At 39.2% G+C, this 21,336-nt stretch overlaps 1 protein-coding gene across 1 annotated transcript; it reads right to left on the reverse strand.

Moving 5' to 3' along the window:
- Positions 1–235: 235 nt before the first annotated feature.
- cdkn2a/b (cyclin-dependent kinase inhibitor 2A/B (p15, inhibits CDK4)) lies at positions 236–2,763 on the reverse strand. Its single transcript, XM_079337333.1, has 2 exons — positions 2,375–2,763; positions 236–1,130 (listed from the first exon to the last, which is right to left on the reverse strand). The coding sequence occupies exons 1-2, from the start codon at positions 2,501–2,503 to the stop codon at positions 876–878; spliced, it is 384 nt and encodes a 127-aa protein (XP_079193459.1). The 5' UTR covers positions 2,504–2,763; the 3' UTR covers positions 236–875.
- Between the last annotated feature and the right edge of the window lie 18,573 nt (positions 2,764–21,336).

Genomic DNA, 21,336 nt, shown 5'->3' on the forward strand with positions numbered 1-21,336 from the left:
AACTGAAAAAATTGCCTCAAAATTACAAGAGAAAAAACAATTCGGAGCCAAGAGTGACTATTTCATTGGAAAAAGACGAGGAGAAAGTTTTTCTGTCGTTCTCTCAGTCGATAGGGCTACTCCTAAAAAGACCTGTTTGAGTTCGGGTGTTCCCTCCTTTAGACAACAAATGTTCTTCAAACAAATTTAAACTTCCAACCGTATTCAAATGCACAATCGGATAAACAAACTGATAAGATTTCTTTAAGTATTTATTTTTCCTGTACCAATTATGATTCGTCAACTATGTGAAGCACAAACCACAAACATAATACTACAAACGCCTTATTTTACATTTTAATAAATTACATTTGATCTCAGACCTGAAAATCTTTTGTACAAAAGGAAATGAGACTTGGAGCCCCTCAATAATCAAAGACGACAATGAGGGGAAAGTGCATCACTTGGAAACTCAAGCGCAAAACATTTTTTATGGCTATATTTGACACTGAAAAATATCACTGTAATCTTATCAGGAAACCATAAGATTTCTGACTTTTAAAAAAATCACATTAAAACTGTAGTTGTTGACAGTTTATCGGATTTTGTTTTCCATAATATAAGTTTAAAAAATCGTGTTCGGCCTATTTGTCCAAACAGTGACTGTGCGCCTACAGGCCCCGATTTCGTTTACAATAATATTCCTATTCATAAAAGGCCATAGACAATAGGGCCACAAGGCCAGACAATAAATAAATACAGCTGCTATAACAGCACAACAGTCTGTAGCCTATGCATAATTTAGACTGCAGGCCTCTTTGGGCCTCGTCTCTCTGAACCCGGAGTCCACATTCAGAACAAGCAGCAGGGGATTAAATATCACAGTGTCCCGGAGATTATTCCAGAGAATCCAGAAAATCAACCACATTTGTATGGCCGTATTTACGGGCCAAATCTATAGGCCGATAGTTGTCCTTGTCCCTGGCCTGCGGGTCTGCTCCGAATTCCAGCAGCAGCCTCACGGTGTCCAGGAAACCCGTCCTGGCCGCGTCGTGCAGCGGGGTGTGCTCGGTGCTGCGGTCCGACACGTTGGGATTCGCTCCGCGCGTAAGTAACAGCCGGGCCACCTTCGAGCTGCCCATCATCATGACCTTAACAACAACATGACGACCGTGAGTCATAATCTCATATAACCGGATTACCACCATAAAATAAAACATCAACACAAATTAATGGTTAAACTTTAGGCTATGCGAAATTCAAAAGAGAGCATATGACTCGAGCAGAAATCTAAATATTTTATCAAAGGATATTTAGACTAATGAAAATAATATTTGAAGAATCAAATTTAAAGACCTATAAAATAGGCTGTGTAATAGAAAAAAATGTCAACCAAACAGAGTTAGGCTATGTAAAGTTACTGTGAGAAAAATAAATTCAACTTAACTCTGTTGGATGAGCCTCACATACCTAACATAGCATGCAATTAAATGCCAACGCCACAGTGTGCGCAACAGCCTTTTAGGCGTGTGCATTACAGTTTAGTTTCGTTTTCTTTTATCTTAAAACACAATTGTTATCATCGTCTATCAAATTAACTGAGATAGTGTGTTGTTGTGGGGTTTTTTTTCCAGGTGGTCAAATAAACTGAATGAATCCAAGTTCAGTCACACAAAAAAACCTTCATCTGCACTTGAAAAATAAAACAGTTTGCAATAGGCCTACAAACAACATGTTTTATAATTAAATATAACAAGCTTTGGACAGTAGGGAATAATGGCTTGCAGTGGAAGTCTTTTCTATCAATCTCTGATTTTCAGGCTCCTGAAATAGACTTGGATTTTTAGAAGAAAAAAATATATATCTATATCTATATCTCTCTATATATATGAACCCCCAAGCCTGGCTATAAAGTCAAGAATAGGCCTTTAAAGCAATCAGAATATGATATTCTTCTCGGCTTGCCCTCACCTGAATAAATCAAGGGATTGTTGTTTAGACCATAAAAACATGGCCTATAGGCTACGGGTTAGACTATTTATGTTTAGATTGTGCAGGTACACACGTCCTAAAAAAACTTAGCAAAATCATATTACACTGACAGCCTCTAAAATAAAGCTGCATAAGCAAAAACTGCAAACCTAAAACCTAAACCTAAAAAACCTAAAACCTAAAACCTAAACCTTAGGTTTGATCACACTCATGGATACGGACTGCGCGTTTGGAACGCGTTCATTTCGCCTAACAACTTATCCAGGCGTAAAATATGTATACACTTCTACTCATGTTATCAATAGGCTTCGTGTTGTCATTTACAGCTGTCAATGACTCCAACTGACTTCATCAACCACAATTTAATTGCGAATAGGCCTCTATTGGCTTTATCTGCACTGACCTGTATTGCTGATCGTCCGTGTTTATTGAGCCCGTTAACTTGGGCTCCTTTACGCAGAAGATCCTCCACATCTGTCGTGTTCCCATTCGCTGCAGCTGTTGTCAGCTCATCCTCCAGAGTCATTGTCATGTCCCGCAAACCTGCGGCGATAACAACCTACGTGACAGATTGCACTGACAGGTAAAGCCTGGTGATGAGGAGGATGCCTTTAAGGAAAAAAAATCAAACGGCTGAAAAAGCAGCGAGTTAAATAATCACGGCGTGACGGTGTGTCCGCTGCTCTGAAACGTCCACGGCTCGTACACAGTTTGTCCGGTCAGCAGTTTGTCTGAACCGGGAGAAGCAACATCGCCTTGTCCGCCGATCGGTTGGTGTGTGTCCGGGCTTGCCTCGGTTTCAAAAGATGACGTCACTAGCTCTGCAGTGGTGCGATTGAGCGCATGCGCAGACCAACATGCTGACTTGCTGTCTCTGACAGCTGATAATAGTTCAGTTTTCAGCACGTTCCTGCTTCAAGACTACGGCAATTTCGGCTACTCGTACAGATAGGCCTACACAAAGTCATGTGAGGGAAAAAAAAGAATTCTTTTTGCATTTTTTTTCTTTAAAATAAATAAAATAAAGTTTGTTTGCGTGTTATAGTAATGCTAGGCTCCCTGTTCAAGACAAATTCAACTCTGATTTGTTTAGATGTTATAAATATGCTACTTTTATACGTGTTTTAAGACAAGATAGACTATAACTAAAGTGACCCTGAAGGAAATAGTTTTAAAGACCAGAAGTTGAACAATCTCATTGAAGGTCCGTTTTATATCAGCTCTGGTGCTTTCAATCTGTAAGTTTATGGCATGAACTTCATGAAATATGTTCTTACAGTTTTCAATGTGCAGATATTTTTATGGTAATGCATAGGCCTATATATAGACTATAAAGTTTATACACGCCTAAATAAATATGTATTCTAAAGAAGATTACTCAACTATATTTATGAAAAGTGAAACTCTAGGTGTCTGCAAGTTTACTTAATCAAACTGTGGTCAAGTAAAGAAAAAAAAATGAGATGACTGAAGTAACACCATTTTCAAGGTGACATACACAATAGTGGATAAGCAGTGTTGAACTGGATACTGGGTATTTCCTGTGATAGATTCAATGTGAGTTAGAGTTGCTTCTGCTGTACTATTGGGGTAAAAACCATTTTAGAATCATCTCAACTTTAAACTCTGATAAGACACTTCTGTCCTACAGCCTCATGTTCCCACTGTGGGAAAGTTAGCCTGTCTCAGTTTGTGCTATGCCTACCTCATATCCATTACAGCAAATCAAACTGCAAGGGATGTGATAGATTAACAATAAAGCTGCATGGGTCCAGTTCTGCTGAGCAGATTAAAATAGATTTTGAGCAGGACGCTGAGGTATGTTAACAGAGTCGTGAACCTCTGAATAGAGGCCTTTCATAAAAATTGATAAGAATGCTGGCCATCCACCGTTTTAGAAGAGACAGCAGCTATTGTGTGTAAATCAATGGTTTCTTTATTTTTTTTTCAATGTCTTAAAACCTATGAGCAAAAGTAACAAAATGTTATAATATACTGTCACATGTCACAGCACTCTGCTGTCATGCTTCTCCATTCTTAAACGTGATGATTAACTACGACTGTAAAAGAAGCTTTTTCATTTGAATAAGATTGTATTAAAGGTTGCTTTTGTATCTAAAATGAAATGCGTCACATTTACCATCACGTCTGTATGAGGATGGTGTGAATGAGCTTTGAGTGAGGGAATAAAGTCCTGAAATGTGTTTTCTGTATTTTCCATAGGAAGTCACCTTCTAAGTGTCTGTGAAGAATAATCTTTTTTTTTTTTTCTTTTTTTTTTTACAGTCCAGGACAAAGTGAACTGAAACCAAACATACAACTATGTCTAGGTTTTCCACCTCTAGTTTCCCAGGAACAGATGTCATTTTGTAAGTTTTTAAATTGTGACTCACAAGTCTTATGATTAATCTATGGTGATGATTAAATGTAAGATGTTGTTTATTCAGCATGTTTGTGTGCAACCAAGTGGTTCCTGATTTCATGCTTTATATGAATAATGTCGAGTGAGGCTCCTTTCAGGATGACACATACTGTAACCACACTAATGAATTTCAAGTTATGATTCTAAATGTGGTGTACACGTTTCAGGTTCTTGCATCCACTGCAGCGCAAATATACTGTGTCCTTTATTTTCTATTTTTGGAAATTGTTGTGACTCCTATGTGCAAATATAATGGCAACAAGCCCCTAAATGTTATTCAATTAATTTCCCATAAGTGTCTGGATACTCTGTTTCAATTTTTTTGTAAAATGTTGATGCACCCTTATATGTACATTGACACCATGTAGCACTTTTTTAAAAAATGTAATAAGTAAGAGTGTACAATTTATTTATATAGCATCTTTCAAGAACATACAAGACAAAATACCCAGCAGAAAATAAGACTGAAAAAAGGTAGAAAAAAACTCCTGAAGGCCGGACCTGGCTTCCGGCCTGCTGTACCTTTACACATGGAGGTAGAAATTCAAATGAAGGATAATAAAATCAGCGGCTCATCTGATGCTGTTTTTTTTTTCAAGTGATGGTTGCAGTGAGCAGATTGTAGTTATAGCACAATGTAGACACACTCTTTTACAAGTTAAAATTCAGAATCCAAAATCAAGAGTAATAACAAAAAAAATAATTCATGACGTTCTCTCAATGGCCTCTGTCAGAGTCAAAGTAGAGTTTATTAGATGATTTTTCAGATGCTTTTAAGTAATTATAGAAAAAAATAGTTTTAGCCAGTCTAATTGGAGATTTATTTAAATTACGTTATACCAACTTAAGTCATAACTGTTAAAAAGCCATACAAAGTAAAGTAGTATCCTCTGTAATGTCAATGAAAAAACACTGGTTTATAGTCTAAAATACTTATAATACTTTTTGTGGAAGCGAGGGCTCTGAAATGACGAATGATTATTCATAATCCCATGACTTCCAGCCCATCAGCAGATAACTGACTAATAGCAAAATAGAATATTTGCAGCTCAAAGAAAGTCGGGTAAAAACGCATATTCAGTTTTGCACTTACATTGCAAACTGGTGGTGTATGTCCAAAGTGTCAATATTCAGGTTATCTGTGTTCATGGGAACAGACGTGTAAGGAATGCTGATGTCTCTCACAGCCCTGCAGCGATGGTGAGTGAGTGTGGGTGGAGGTGTGTTGGTTTGGAAGTCCCCTGTGTCTGTATTTGTGCTTGAATGTGTGTCTGAGTAGCCTGTGTGAGAAAAAGGCACTGTGCACGGCGGTATGGCTTTTTATGTGCCGTTTCAAATATGCAAGAGTAAACAGATCATAGCTTAACCTCGTGGAAAAAAAAAGGTTCAATTAGAGCCTGCTTTCAATAACAACCAAGGCCATCATCAAACATGTCAGAGTCGGCGGTTTTTCCTTTGAAGGGCTTCACTTTATTACATCAGTGCATTTGGAACGTGTCTCTGGTCAGAAGAAAAATGCTTTAAGAGGAGAGTCCTCCTCTTTGATGCTGAATATAGCTGCTTAGCTCGGAGAAAAGTGGTCAATAGTGATGTGGGCATCAATGTCATCTGTGCCATGGTGTTTGTCACAGAACTTCTTCTTCACTTTGCAGCCCGCTTGAGCTGCATTTTGATATCACAGAAATGTGGCTTCTGCAAATGAATGAATGGAAGTGAGTCAGTTTTTATTTTCTTTTTCTGATCACTGACACATCACACTGTACTGCACACTGTACTCAGAAACAAACGCAATCCTCTGTTCTAGACAGAGAGAAGGGGAATACCTGATTTCTGGTGAATGAAGTAGTCTCTTGCTGACTGTTCATTTGAAATCCCCGGTTTATTACGTCTGTTAAACGCTTCCATTGTCTTGCTTAAAGCCTGCTGCATTTATAATCTAAGACTTGGCACTTTACACAAATAACTTTTTGTTCTAACGCCATGCAGTGACACTCACATTAAAAAAATGTTGGTTTTATGGGACATGAGGCAATCAACCGTATGTTAAATACAGGCAGGATTTTTTTGTCCACCTTCTCTGTCATTTTCTTCCGTGTAGAGAAGAAAAAAGAAATCTGTAATGCACATATTGCAGTAATATAAAACTTGAAATGTTTTGTTTTTATTTTTTCTAAACATAATTTCTGTAAATGGGCATGACATAGAGTTTACGCCCATAAGACGACTCGTCTATAGATAGCCTTTCACTCCTGTTAAGCAATTCCACACTATCTGTGGTATTTGTCGACGCTGTGATGAATTAAGGCTCAACCCGTCTCACACATCAGCCTTTCACATTCGTCTTCTAATTTTCCTTTTTTGCACAGTCCAGATGATACTTTTGTCGTAACCTTTCCTGACACTTCGATGACATTCTCTGCAGTGGTGATTCTAGGGTTTGTTGGGGCTTCAGGCAAAAGTTATATCAGAGGCCTGTCGAGGAAATGATCAAGATTTTACTCCACAAAATAAGACTTCTTTTCAGATGGCTTACGTTGATAAAAGTTTATACCTCAGATGAATACTGCAGGAGACATGATTCAACATCACAATTGTGGTTCAGTGTCATCCTCAAATATAACTGCCAGATGCTTCCAAAGGCTCTACATATATTCAAAAAGACATTATCATTGTCTGGGGTCGTGCCACATTGACCCACCTAGAATAATCTGTGATGTCAAGCAGCCTGGAGTGAACAAACAGTTCTCCCAAACATCCTGCAGATACCAGGAAGAGCTGCTGACTCTCTCCAAGCTGTCCTTGGTGTCTAGACAAAGCTGAACTGTATCAGTTCTGACAGTGATAGTGAATTAACATTACACACTAACTAAGTAATTACAGAAATTCCATGACAGGGCCTCCAACCAGTACTCACCAGGGGGAGTGGCTGCAATGAGAATCCAGCGAGAGTGGATGCAGTCAGATGGGATCCCCCTGTTTTCTTCTGTCATCGCAACATTTACACATTTTGGGTTGCTGCTTGGATCCAAAGTTTGTCAGTCATCTGGGACCCCTCTACTGGTTGGGGGCCTCGAGCAGTTGCCTGCCTTGCCTATTGACAAGAAGCGCCCCTGGTTCTCTGTCGTTGTTTGACTCACATGTCCCGAAATGACCCACACTTTGAACGAGTGCTATTTGCAGACAGCACATTACATCAAAAGCACAGCACAACCATGGCTTAGGTTAAACACACACCATTCAGAATTCTGTATTGCTGATCCAGCATGTGTTGTGTCTGATTTTTTTTTAATCTTTGAAGTCTTCTTGTCTGAACACTTTCCATGAGCAGAGGTTTAACTCCCAGACTTGGAAGGGAGGGGTTTTGTTGTACAGTTGAGTTGACTTTATAATACCCATATAATTGATCCATTCATTCAGCCACAATATATAGAGTCTGGAATTCTGTCATCTTTGCTCATGTCACTTGTTTCCTTAAACAGAGGAGAACAAGTAACACCATGTTGAGAGGAAAGTCTGCTGATGAATACTTCAAATACTACTATTTTATTACAAAGCTGTGTTACAATTGTCAATGTATTAGTTGTAATACTATAATGTCTTCAAGGACGTGGGCTCACACACGTGTATAAGAAAGTCTCGTATTATACACAGGGCGGCTGGGGCTCAGTTGGTGAAATTGGTTGTGTCCAAACTGGAAAAGTTGGGGGTTCGATCCCCGGCTCCTGCATAAAAAATGATCAGTCACTTCTGATGGTCACTTTACATAGTAACCCCTCACATCAGGGTGTGAACGGGTAGGTGTGACATGCGGTGTATAAGTGATTTGGGTAGTCAACAGACTAGAAAAGTGCTATATAAGCTCAAGTCCATTTACCATTGTCTCAAACATTTTTTTTTTGATCTTGGCTTTTTCAAATTCAACTTGTCTACTTTAGATTCTTTTATTGCTAGGTATCGTATAAGTTTAACTCTTGGGTAGATACAGCATGGGCAAGAGCTCATGCTAAATATATTTTTACAGGAAACACAAATACTTACAAGAAACAATCTTCTGCTGTAACAAAATAAATTATTAAAACACAATTTGTATAGATCTAAAGGGTGTCTTGGAAAATTACTCTGTTACCAGGCTGGGCTGATTCTTTGGAACTGTCTTCATTTAAAGCAGAGCATATATCCACAATGCTTTTAGTATTTTTTTATGTGATGCAATCAGTTTGAATTTGAGTTTTTAAATTGATAATATGAAAATCATCCCACGCATTAGTCACAAGGCAGTTCAGAGAAATGCTCACACACTTATTGGCAGCTCGAGTTCTATTCTGAGTGTAGATGCCTGAGACACACTTTACATCCAGGTAAGGATGGTTAGGTTTGTTCATTTCTTCTGATATTTTAGTGTGCATTTTCTTCCTGCTTCAGCTGAAGGCCTCTTTTAGACATCAAATGTCAAGCACGATGGAAAGGTTATCTGGCGTCTTTTTGAATGTTGAATCGGACTGGAGTGGTTTCAGGTTTCTGTAAACATCTTCAGTTTATGTTCTTACTAATTTAGTGTGAGGCGATGGCACGGCATGTTTTTAATGCCACTGGTGGTTGGCTGCAAAAATGTGACTTCACTTCTAAGGCAAAATAAGCCTTTCATTATCGTGTTGACAAAAGCTAAAGGTAGCTTTTAGTGATAGCTTAATTTTCAAATTATGATCATTATGTCAAATGCTTTCAGGAAGTGAATTAATATAGAATATTCGGGAAAACATTTATTTCCCCTCCCCCCGCCCTGTACACACTATCAATTATTATTATTATCAATACTCCCATACGAGCGTGTTGGTCACAGTAAAGTCCTGGGACTGCTTTGCCTGCAGAATGCACATCTTTATTAAATTTGATGCCCTAATATATAAGTCTTAGGTCCAGAAAGGTTTTATGAGTCATGTAGACAACTCCCCACAAGTGTCTGCATATTCCTATAAGACCACACTGAAAACAAAGGTCTGTATTATTGTCACTAAATCTCTATAATTAAACAAGTGTCAAAAAACAGAAAAAGTGAAAAAAGTAGGGTGAGTTCAATTTCACTTGATTTGTCCAAACCAAATGTTTTTTTCAATTCCACTTATGTCATGCACAAACAACCTGACCTGTATTCTCTAAACCGCACCCAAAAGTCCCAGAAAACCCTATCCTGACATCTGCCAGTCACAATTTCCTTCCTTTAAAGACAAAAACACACACACACACACACACACACACACACACACACACACACACACACACACACACACATACACACAGACACACTTGCACTAATAAAGGCAGGCAACACCCAAGTATGTCCAGCTGGTGGGCAGCCTTGACAGTACAGTAAATAGCTTAGTAACACTACGCCTTTTGTGCATTTAACAGTCTGGGGGCTCTTAGTGGCGATGCTTATAACAAGGTGAGGTCTTTCATTCAGACTGAAGATCTTCAAACATGATGTATAGTCAGTTCACAGGTCTTTGTTTTTTCAGCGTGTGGACAGGATAAAAACACTCAACCATCCAGGCTCATAAATGATGCATTTGAGTACTTCCAAAGCTGAGTAATGATTAACTAGGAGGTTAGGAGGTGACATCATGCACCTTATCATTATGACAGTGATAATTGCACACTTCTTATGATAAGCTCACACAAAACTACCGAGTTTACAAGATAATCATTACCTAGTGGAAGCACTTTAGTATTTAGTATATATGTATAAAGGCAAATGCTGAATTCTATTTACTTTAAAAGGGGAAAATTAACTTCTTATGTATGTTATTTTTGACAGTTAAACAGACTGACTGGCCTGTATTTTCTAAAGCATATTTGTCAGGCTGTGGTGCTTCTTAAAGGTAAACATTTAGAGCACACAGACTTTGAACTACAACATTGTTCTGCAGGAAAGCCCCTGGGCCAAAGAGAAACTTGATGGCTAGCTAAAACTGAGTCTCTTTTTGTTGACTGAACACCTGTGACCTAATTAACTACATCCAAAAACAAGCATTTTCTCGACCTCAGCGTCATGGATGTAAAACTATCAGAGGTTTTTGAAGTATACCGAAACATCTGATTAGCTGTTCCTCTTGGTGATTTCCAGCCATGCAAGTCATGTCTGCCCACAGAAATGTGTGGGTGGTCGAGACATTTTCAGCCATTTCAGAGGTCTTACATTCAAATCAAAGAAATATTGATTAATAAACATGATAAAGACGTAGCATTGTACCTTTTGTTTTCTTTCAGTATTGCGACTTCTATAAACTAATAGAGATATTAAAAAAGCCAGTATATTTGGGTATTTATGGAAAAAAAGAATGATTAGATATGTTAAAATTATATTTAGCTAAACTGTTTGCTCAGTGCTGAGGGTGTTGTAGGTTGCTTCTGACTATCAGAAAAGAGCTTCTGCTCTTAGAATCAAAGGATGACAAAGTTTCCATTTTTATCTCATCTGTCCTCATAGAATGAGCATGCCCACACGCACACACACGCACATGCACACACACACACATACACACACCTCAGAGAAATCCAGTTCTGCTCAAGCACTTTGCATGTAGACTTCCTGTGTTGGTTTTTTTTTTTTTTTTTTTTTGCTGTTGGCTGAGTGGGCGCTTGGACGGTTGCCGATTGCTGAATGGATGTGAGCTGATTACTCATTGCAGAATTTGTATGATTTGATCCTAACAGAACTAACACACTGCAGCACATTATTCACAGTGCGTAGAAAAGATTCCAAGGACCAAACAGAATTAATACTTTTCATGCACACAAACATTCATGATGCATTTAAGTTATCATGTCAATTTGTAAAAACAGTTCACAAGATGAGGACAAAAGCTCAGAACAAAAGACATGAAGTTTTAGGACGTTTATTTTACAAATAAAAAAAATGTTTTCTTCTCTTTCCCTTCCTCTTTTTTTGTCTTATTCCGTACATTTCTTTATAGTCAAAAGGAGCGAGGGGTAGAAGCAGAAGTTCATTGTTGTCATGAGTGTGTCTCTTCTTATTTCTTTTGGCCTGCAAGATCAACAGAAAAAGAAAGCTGCACAATAACATCACATGATAGAACAACTATTCTGTTTTATTATCACCTTTAAAGGGACTTCAACTCATAACTGTGATCCCATTATAGGGACAAGTCACAAGTGTTAATAGCTGAACTTTGCTCTTTGATAAGAGTGCTTAGCAGTATAAAATGTCACTATCATCACTTTTTAAATGGCAATCAACTTTATGGTTATTGTTTATAGTAATAGTCTGCAACTTTCGCTTACCTTTCCGTGAAATGCACTGTGGTACTGTAACTGGCTGTTACATCTCTGCCAGGGGTCATGCTCGTGGTTTTGTGTCGGTGCATGTAAGTGTCTCTGTGTCCATTCTTGTCCATTCTGTGTCCATTCTTTATCTTTCACTTCATCAACAATATGTTTTACATAGCTGCTCTGCAAACTCATCACATAGTGCAACGTCTCCTGTTGGAATCAAAGACAATCTTCGCCCAACAGAAGAATGTTGTGAGTCAGAGCAGAAGTGCAGAGGAAAAAAATGGTTTATTTTTAGCGCAATACATAACAACAAACCACAAACCTCCTTCTATAATCTTATTATGTCTGAATCCACATATTCATCATTTTATAAATACCTGTTTATCTGACTTATCTGATTGCTCACTCCGTTCTCTTTTGTACGGCCCTCAAGGACTTCTCGAAAAACGCAACTACTTGGAAACTGGTTTCTGCTTTCGTTTTTGCTCTTGACAAAAAATTACATATATAAGTTTGTGTTTACCTAGATTCAAAAGAAACCTTACCTCGTCTGCTGCTGGCCAAAACTTTGTCCCTTTGTGAAGCTTTAACACTGACCTCCATGAAAAGTTTCCTCTTGGTCTGGAGGTTTGCAGAATAGTTGGTAGAGAAGAATAAAGTTGGGTGAGTTTAATTTTATGTGATGTGTCCCAACCAAATGTTTTAAATTCCACCGATGTCACACGCACACAACCTGACCTGTATTCTCTAAACCCCGCCCAAATGTCCCAGGAAGCCATCGCCTTCACCAAACAAGCACCATATCATTCCTAATAATCATGTATTTTTTTCTTTTCTTTTAATCTGTCGGACTATCTCTATCAACATTGTAGCATGCATTATAAATCGTGTGTAGTTCAGGCTGTGTAACCCTTATCCTCTATAGATCAATTCTAAAGGGTAAGCACTGAAAGGCACTCTAAAACAAGGAGCAGGGCCTTCTGGAGGAATTAGGATTGGCCCCTGGAGCGAATGAGGACACTTCTCTGATTGTATTTTTAAAATTTCCACCAGGGGGCAGGATGTATTCTCAATTCAACTTACAGTAGGCCAGTTGATTGATTTGAAATGAAAGCATGTATTAATAGGTCTAATGTGAAAATGTATTCGTATCATGTAAACATAATCTTCAAAATAAGAGAAGGGATCGAATATATTTCTGAAAAAACATAAGACTGACAAAAACGGTTTGAGTTTTCCAAACACTGCATAATATATATATTTCTTTTACAACTAATAATATGACTATTAACTATTAAGATACTAATCACATGTTTGACCCTCAGCTCTGCCTCCATTCATTTAAGTCTCATGAATGACGACAGTCTAATAAACAAAACAACATTTTGTTTTTGTTTTGTTGTTGTTGTTGGTTTTTTTTTGGGGGGGGGGGAGTATCAGATGTGGCAGTGAGCAGAGAGGAGATGGAGGCTGTGTCCGTGTTTGAGCTGCTCTCAGACAGATAATACGTGTAGTCGCACCCCCTCCAACCCACCCCCCATCAACACCATCCCTCGGGCAATATGAGACGTCTGGGAGAGCAGAGGGGTGAAACTAGAGAGATGGCGCAGTCACTGGCCCATGTAATGGAACGATAGAGGAGTGTGCTCATGCACGTGAACACACACACACACATACACACACATACACACACACACACACACACATCTTACAAGTTCATGGTGAGCATTTATTATTTGTGTATAGACAGCAGAGTAACGGTCAATCCAGAATAAATATAGGCAATAATTGCTTTCTCTTTTTTTTAGATCTTTTACAGCACTTTGTGATAAGCCTCAATGATTCATTTTCAGGTTTATGAAATGCAAGGTCACATGCAGGACTTAAACTAATGACTTTTTTTTTTTTTACTTTATCACTCTTTTTTCTTTATAATTATCATTGTCTTACTGAGGTCATTGTTGAAATAAATTACTCATCACATGTTTCCAGAGTGTAAGTTGACATCTTGAAATTAGTCATTTCTTCCAGCAGTAGTTTCTCCCCAAAATGATTTTTTTTTTTTTAATCAAGAAGGTTTTGCATTTCAAAGTAATTCTTCAATCAAATTTCTTTGTTGTTATACATATTCAACATGGTTTTATTCACTTCAGAAGGCACCTAAAATAAACTCTATGACAATCTCCTTTAAGTGTCTTTATTGGCTAAATAAAAAAAAAAAAAAGTCTGTGTTTACATCATCAGTAGATCTCTGAAATAAATGTAACACATAGTTTTAGACATAGACTCTTTACAGCTGCACACACATATATTACGTGTGGCTTGTAAATGCAGGCTGAGGAGTATTTCCTGACTCCAGCCTGGTTATTTCTGTGTGTTTACTACAGGCCCAGCAGCTTTATCAGCTTCCTGTCATGTGACCTTTCTGACTCCAAGAGGTCTGCACCATACACCTGTTGTTAGGAAACGTCTGGTGGCCCTCATCTCTCATTATGACCTACAAACATGTTAACGTGCAAATGCAAGCACGGACATACTGTATAGTGAGAAGGACGTTCAGTACAAATAATAGGTATATTTGTCTGCCTGTGTTGTTGTTGTGCTTAAAAGCAATCACAGTTTCAGTTCAACAATGAACTGCACAGAGTTCATGTGGCGCCATTAAAAAATGCCTCATAGTGCAGCAGGGCATGCAAAAGCAATGCTGCACTTTGCAACAGATAACAATCACACAAACAAATTCCACTCCGAGATGGTGAAAAATGTGTCATAAATCATTGTTTACTCCTAATTTATGACCTATTCATTCTTCAACTGTCCCCCTGACAACAAGTCTTCATAAGTCCCAATCTTTGCCACTAGAGGGCAATGTGCCGACAGAGATCTTTTCCAGTCAGAGCACACTGACCTTATTCCCTATCTATCTAATTACACATTAGACCTGTAATATGCCATTCCACATCCATGGGTCTCAGATGAATGGTTTCCCCCTCCTTTCCTCCTCTCATCTCACTCCTCCTTTCCTTCCCTTTTTCCTCTCCCCCCATCTTCACACTGTTCCGGCCAGCTTCCCTCAATTACTGTCACGGGCAGGCCAAAACATCGGGGGAGGCTGTGCATGTGGATTGGAGGGTAGGGGGGGGAGAGGAAACGAGGAGGGGAGGAGGAGGAGGAGGAAGAAATGTGTATAAGGATGTGATGAGAGGAGGAGACAGCCACTGACATACCAGCACACCGTATATGTTTACAGGTGTGTGTGTGTAGGTGTGTGTGTGTGTGTGTGTGCACGGGCATGCCAAGCTGTTACCATGCCTTTGCATTTGTGTGATTGTGTGATATGCCCATGAGGCAATTGGTTGCCACACAACGTGGCTGTTGTAGCAACGGCAGTGTGACAGCAACAGTTTGACATTTGTGAAGGATAAATATATTCCACTTACAATAAAGCTATTACCCTCGGCTCGTTGTGGAGAAAATCAGAAGACTGAGAAATATAATAACACCGGCTGCAACGAGTATATTCCCTCGGCTGCGTTCACTGTCAATATCAGGAAGACCACGATGTGTTGAAGTTTGTCTTTCCTGTTACAACTGCTTTAACCCTTTAAAAAAGGAATAGTGTAAAGTTCTTAGATGTTACTTTCACAATTCATTGCTCGTAATGAACATTTGTTTGTTTGCAATGTTCAACCATAAAATTTAAAATAAGTTTTAAGGTTCACATTGTGATCCTTCAGGAAGATTTGCAACCACGTTATTTAGTATTTAGAAACATCTAAAAAAGAGCATTTACACTCATTTTAATGCAAATCTACTGGTGTTGTCCAACACAGGATTCTAAATGATTAAAATAGTCAGCCTGCTTCCTTTCTATTTTTTTGATAGTGTGCAGTTTATTGGAAAACAGGAAATGTGTGAAAATAGGCAGGTGAAGCAACAAAGGTTTCCTGTTGGAAGCAAACTTGGGACTTTGGTCTTACATGGCGTGCATCCCAGGCTACTTTTTCATTTGTTTATTCATGCATCTTTTTTGGCAAAGCAACAATAGTGATGAGAGTTTGGGTGATATGTGTTGATAGGTTTAGTCTGAGTTTTAGGATACTAGTAATACATGCCAACATGGTCTGTTGACTCTTTGAAGTCTAAAATTATTCATCAGCAGTCTATAATAACTCATAAAATCACACATCTTGGTTGTAAAATAAAGGTGATTATATTTAACCACATTGACAAAAAATATATCTATGTCAGTTATTTTGGTGTCTTAACACAAACAGCACTTTCTCCTTGCTAGTGGGATCATTCCTTTATTTTCGGTCTGTGTTTTTTTTTTTTTTTTACGTGTGTGGTAAATGCCTCTTTAAGGTCTGCAGGTCAGGTTGCAATAATGCTCCCCGTGCTCAGATATCTTCATTATGAACTCAGTCAGGCTTGCTTCATTAAGAAGCCCAGTCACGCCTCCTACCCCTGCAAAATACTTCATACATAAAATCCCTAATTTCCTGTCTGGGTGAGTGTAAGTAATTGAATCATTTGACACAGAAGAAAGATAAGTATCATTCGGTTGGAGGTGTATTTACAGAATCTGTGAAGCTGTAGGCAAAGCTCTGGTGTTAACTTAACGTTTCTAAATGGAAATACAGGGAATTGATCAGGTTTTAATCCAAACTGTCTATCATTTGTACTGACATTGCTATGTATTGGGTAGTTGAACATTTAAAGAAACATATCCACAGTTAAGTTAGTCCACACTGAAAGTTGTTTGGCTCATTTGTCATGCACCTTTTTGCTTACTAGTTGTTCTTTTGACTATTATTTTAATACATCTGCTGGATCATTAAGATTCCATTGATTAGCTGTTAAGAGAGTTCTGTCCATTGATTAGTGGGCTGCATAGTGGTGCAATGGTTAGCACAGTTGTCAGCGAGGAGGTTTCTGGTTGGAATCCTTATCAGACAGTTCCTTTCTGTGTGGAGTTTGCATGTTCCCCCCCTGCATGGGTGGGTTCTCTCCAGTTACTCTGGATTCGTGCCACAGTCCAAACACTCTAAATTTGACATAGGCCATGTGAGCATGGCTGGTTGTCTGTCTCTATGACAGAGCCAGCCACTCTGCACTGTGATTTACAGACTAAGGTGTACCCTGGCTCTAGCCCAGTGGCAGCTGGGATTGGCTCCACCCACATTTTGTACACAGACTGGTGGGACAGTATTTTTCTGAAATGCTTTTTGCAACAAATTGTGCATTTCCTTGCATTGATTCTGAGTTTCCTCTGACCCATAGAGACTAAGTTTTGTCATCATGTTATGCTTTGTATTTGTAGAAAACTGCTGCTGCTTGGTAACAAAGAAGCTGGTTGGATTACTAGCTTCACGATGAATTCCCTATTTCACCTGTTGCTGCCCAAGCTGATTGAGACCGACTCTGTGTGATTACACAGCTTTGGCATCACTGTCTCTGTTTTCTGGCTGTAGCCATGGTGGTGCTTTGAAATGAAGTACACCTGAGAGTATACAGCAAAGGGGATTCATGTGTACAGTGAACTGCTATGGATGTGATGACTGACGCACCATGGTGTATTGGTAACACATCAGTTATATTACGTATAAAAGTGTTGTGGTTTCAAATTCTGTGTTGATTCAGGCAGTAAAGGTTGGTCACAGTATCTTCATTGTATCATGGAGTCAAACACAACTGCAGCTGTTGACTAAAATAGTTATTTATGACATGATTAGATTCAGTCTGAACTTAGATAAACAGATGAACAGGGTAAGATCATATTAATATATCCATACATGCTATCCCTCATGTTGTATTACTGTTGATTGTTTTAAACAAATCAGCTTTAGGAAAACTGTACTTGCAGGTATATTAGTTCTGCATGTAAGCACTGGTTATAGTGAGACAGCAGAGTCCTATAATTCAAGCATGCACGAAACTCCTGAAAATTTCCAGAGATTTTGGAGCTGAATTTCCCCCCAAGACTTTGTCTGGAATTTTTCAGCCAAGCCCTATAGTCAAATAACTGCAAGAAGTCACGATTAGCTGATATCTATACAAAGGCAAATACTATCATAGAATTGGCGACTGTGGCAGGGGGGTGTCTTTTTTTTATGTCATGGCTTGCCTCCTGAGAACCCCACCCCCTACTGTCCAACAGGGAAAACTTCACACTGTGAGGGACATGTGTGAACAAGTAACTCAGGAGGTTTTCAGCGTCTAAACCAGTGATGTCATGGAGCTCATTATGCTTTAGCTGCCTTTGTGAACACGTGTTACGGCATACACCCAAGTCATTATCAGACTCTGTGAGAAATGTGGTTTTTTTTCATGCAGTTCAACAAGAGAAACAGGTTATTATTTCATGGCAACTATTTTGATCACAGATCATGTGGATATTAAATTTGTGATAGATTTTATTTCTTCACATTTTACACCTTTTTTTTGTCCACAGGGCTCTATTTGGTTTCTTCTAATCTATATAAACCATTATCGCTCCCCTAACACTGACGTCCCTTTTACTTCAGCCCCTCAATAATGCTGCTGCTATTACAGAAAGGGGTTGCAAAGGGCTTTTGGGGCTACAAGGGAGGGGGTGAAAAGGTGAAGAGTGGGGTGAATCTGTGCTGCATTGTGACTGCACATTAATTGAATGGACTCGGGTCCTGAATCCCTAATTAAGGACAATGGCTGTAACATGGGCAGCGGAGAAGCAGAGAGCTCTTGTCAAAGGTAAGTGGGAAGTTGAAGGACAGGCACAGGAAAGCACCTCTCTCCTCTCATACAGCATCCTCCAAAAGCCTTAAGAGACTATTGTTAGTGAACGAGCAGACGCAGACGCACACACACACACACACACACACACACACACACACACACACACACACACAGGAATGAAAGAGAGGTGGGGTTGGAGTGGGGGTAGAAGCGAGATGGCGCTCCAGCAGGCTTCTCTCGTCTCCTCCTTCTTCCAGCTCATTGACTGATGTCACGGGGAGACTGAAAGGGGGAGCTGCACCATCGGGGGAAAGAAAGAGGAAAAAAGACAACAACGCAGTGACGTGAGAGTGCAACCCATGTCAAGGGAAGAAAATAAACACCTTGCTAAGCCCATCCCGCTGGTGTGTTTGAGTGTGTGTGTATGTTTGCAGTTGTATATACAGATGATAAAATTCATCTGTGTTTATGCAAGTGACACATTCTGTTGTTTTTGAATAAGAGTCTTTTCACCATATTGCAGCTAAACAAGTTCATTTGGAAATGTTTCCTGTGTGACACGCCAACAAAGCAGAGGGTTAAGCATGTGTTGAAAGCAGAGGCGCTGCTTGTCAACAGACAAGAAAGGCAACTGCTTGGGGGCCCCAGACCATTAATGGGCTCCTGAGGGGTGACAAACTTTAAACTCCAGCAGTGGCTCCACATGTGCAAAATGTTGCAATATGATGCTATCATGAGAATATTTGCCTTTATATCAAAGCAATATGTGGTTCTGCGTATTCACAATGTTAACAGAACAGCAGAAAATGCAAATGAACAGAAAACATTATGGAGCCATAATGAGATCGTAGTGGTCGTGGGCAGACATTCAATGCACTGACTCCAGTTACAGTATTAAAAAACGTCACTTCCTCTTTCCATTGGCTCAAGCTGAATCTCCTGAGAATATACTGCTGCGTTCTCAAATCAGTCCACCCAGACTTGCTGTGCAAAAATACCAGGGGTCTAACAGGAGAGCTCTAGGTGAAGACCGAGTTAAAAATTTGGATGCTTGCAGTCACACATGCAGCACCGCCTGGAAATATCCAGAGTTTTTCTGCATGTGTGAAAGCCCTGTATGATAGAGAAGAGAGATTGTGATCAGGGTTAGGTTTGCACTGATGATGACTTTGTTCATGTATGTTTCTGAAGAAGGGGGGATAAATACTTCAATATGTCTCATGCTGTATTAACCGTAACTATTCACTGCCCCCACTGACAACTTGTTTATGAAAACACCATCGACTCAGCAACATTTCTGGAATCAAATTTAGTTTTCCATTTACTATCTCTGAAACCAGCTTGGTTCTGATGTCGATATACTATTATGTTTTTTAGTTCTCTATATCAAGTCAATCTTAGATTTTATACATTGTTTTTACTTAAAAATAAACGTAGCAGTCCACTTTGTAATCTGTTTCTATGAATCAAATTTAGACCTTGAATTGTGATGAATTGTCATATTTAAAAGGATAAGGAAGTTTTTTAAAGTACTGCACCTCCAAAAAAACACTAAAACAGGTAATATAAACAGCTTCAATAGCAAAAAAGAACAGCTATGAGCAGATTTACATCAATTAAATAAAGCTTTAAGGTTAAAAAAGTACAATAGACTTATATAATACAAGGCATAGCACTAAAAGAACACTCCTTGTTTGTTTACAAGTCTTCACAGGCAACCTGTGGTGTTGAAAAATGTGGTGTTTTTCTTTTCAAAAGTGAAAAGAAAAAAAACTGCAGTTCCTTGAGTGTCCACTTGAGGCTGAGAAATGAACATGTTTAAAGCCTGGTACCCTCCTCAGCTCCACCTCTGAGCCTGTCGTGAGGTCGACTGAAAGTTAGCCTGAGACAGGATTTCCACCATGTCAATAAGCCTCTAGAGCCCCCTGCAGTAATAGATGGCTGACGTCACTCAGGCTTCATCCATTAATATTTATGGTCTGTGGTTTTAGTGTGTATTTACTGAACACAAAAAGAAACAAAAAGAAACAAGTGGAGTATCAAAGTTTAAGTTTTCTTACACCTCAAACCTTTATATATTTGCTCTGGTTTACCTGAATCTTGTGCGAACACCAGACTAAAATACGTTATTAAAAGCTTCTTTTCAATTTAAATCAACAAGGAAACATTTACATACATGGTCCCCTCACTGCATGAACAACACTTATATATCCTCAGGGATATTCTCAAGATTACAAACGCATTTTATGAAATCAAAATAAAGTAAGTTTGAATTCATTTAAAACTTTGACTGAGTAATAACCTGGATTTGGGTATTTTTCAATAAACACTATTATTTGTCAAGCATCACGAGACGTGAGGTTGAGCGTAAACTGTCGAGCACCGGGACAACAACATCCATTATGTGAGTGTTGTAATGAGCGGATGTGAGACACGACAGGATTAACAAACCACCGGGGAAAATCAAACATCGGCCGGAACCAATTCATGACTCCAAGCAGCTACTTTACGTGCGTTTTTCCTGGTTAATCAATACTTTCTCCAATACTGTCTGCTGTCCTCCAGGTGTGCTGTAATAAGAGGATGTAGAGAAGCAGCAGCCGTGAGGATTGAGGTGTGTGTGAGCTTGTTTTGTGTCCTAGGGAGAGACACAGCTGGATCTTTCAGGGCCAAGGGTGTCAGCCATCCAACCATCTAGTCAGTCAGCCAGCTCAACCTTCCCTCTGCCCCCCTTCCCTCCCTCCTACGAGCCTCATTATGAGAGGGAGAAAGCTCACGGATACCCTCTCCTCCCCCATCTCTCAATGCTTCATGGCCATAGAGAGAGAGAGAGAGAGAGGTGCAGAAAAAAACGAGTCAGGTGCTAAATGTGAACGTGGATTAGTTTCTATGCCAACGGCGGGAGGACGCACTTACGCAGCCAGCCAGCCAGC

Source organism: Symphodus melops, assembly GCF_947650265.1.
Source record: "Symphodus melops genome assembly, chromosome: 2".
Taxonomy (NCBI): Eukaryota; Metazoa; Chordata; class Actinopteri; order Labriformes; family Labridae; genus Symphodus; species Symphodus melops.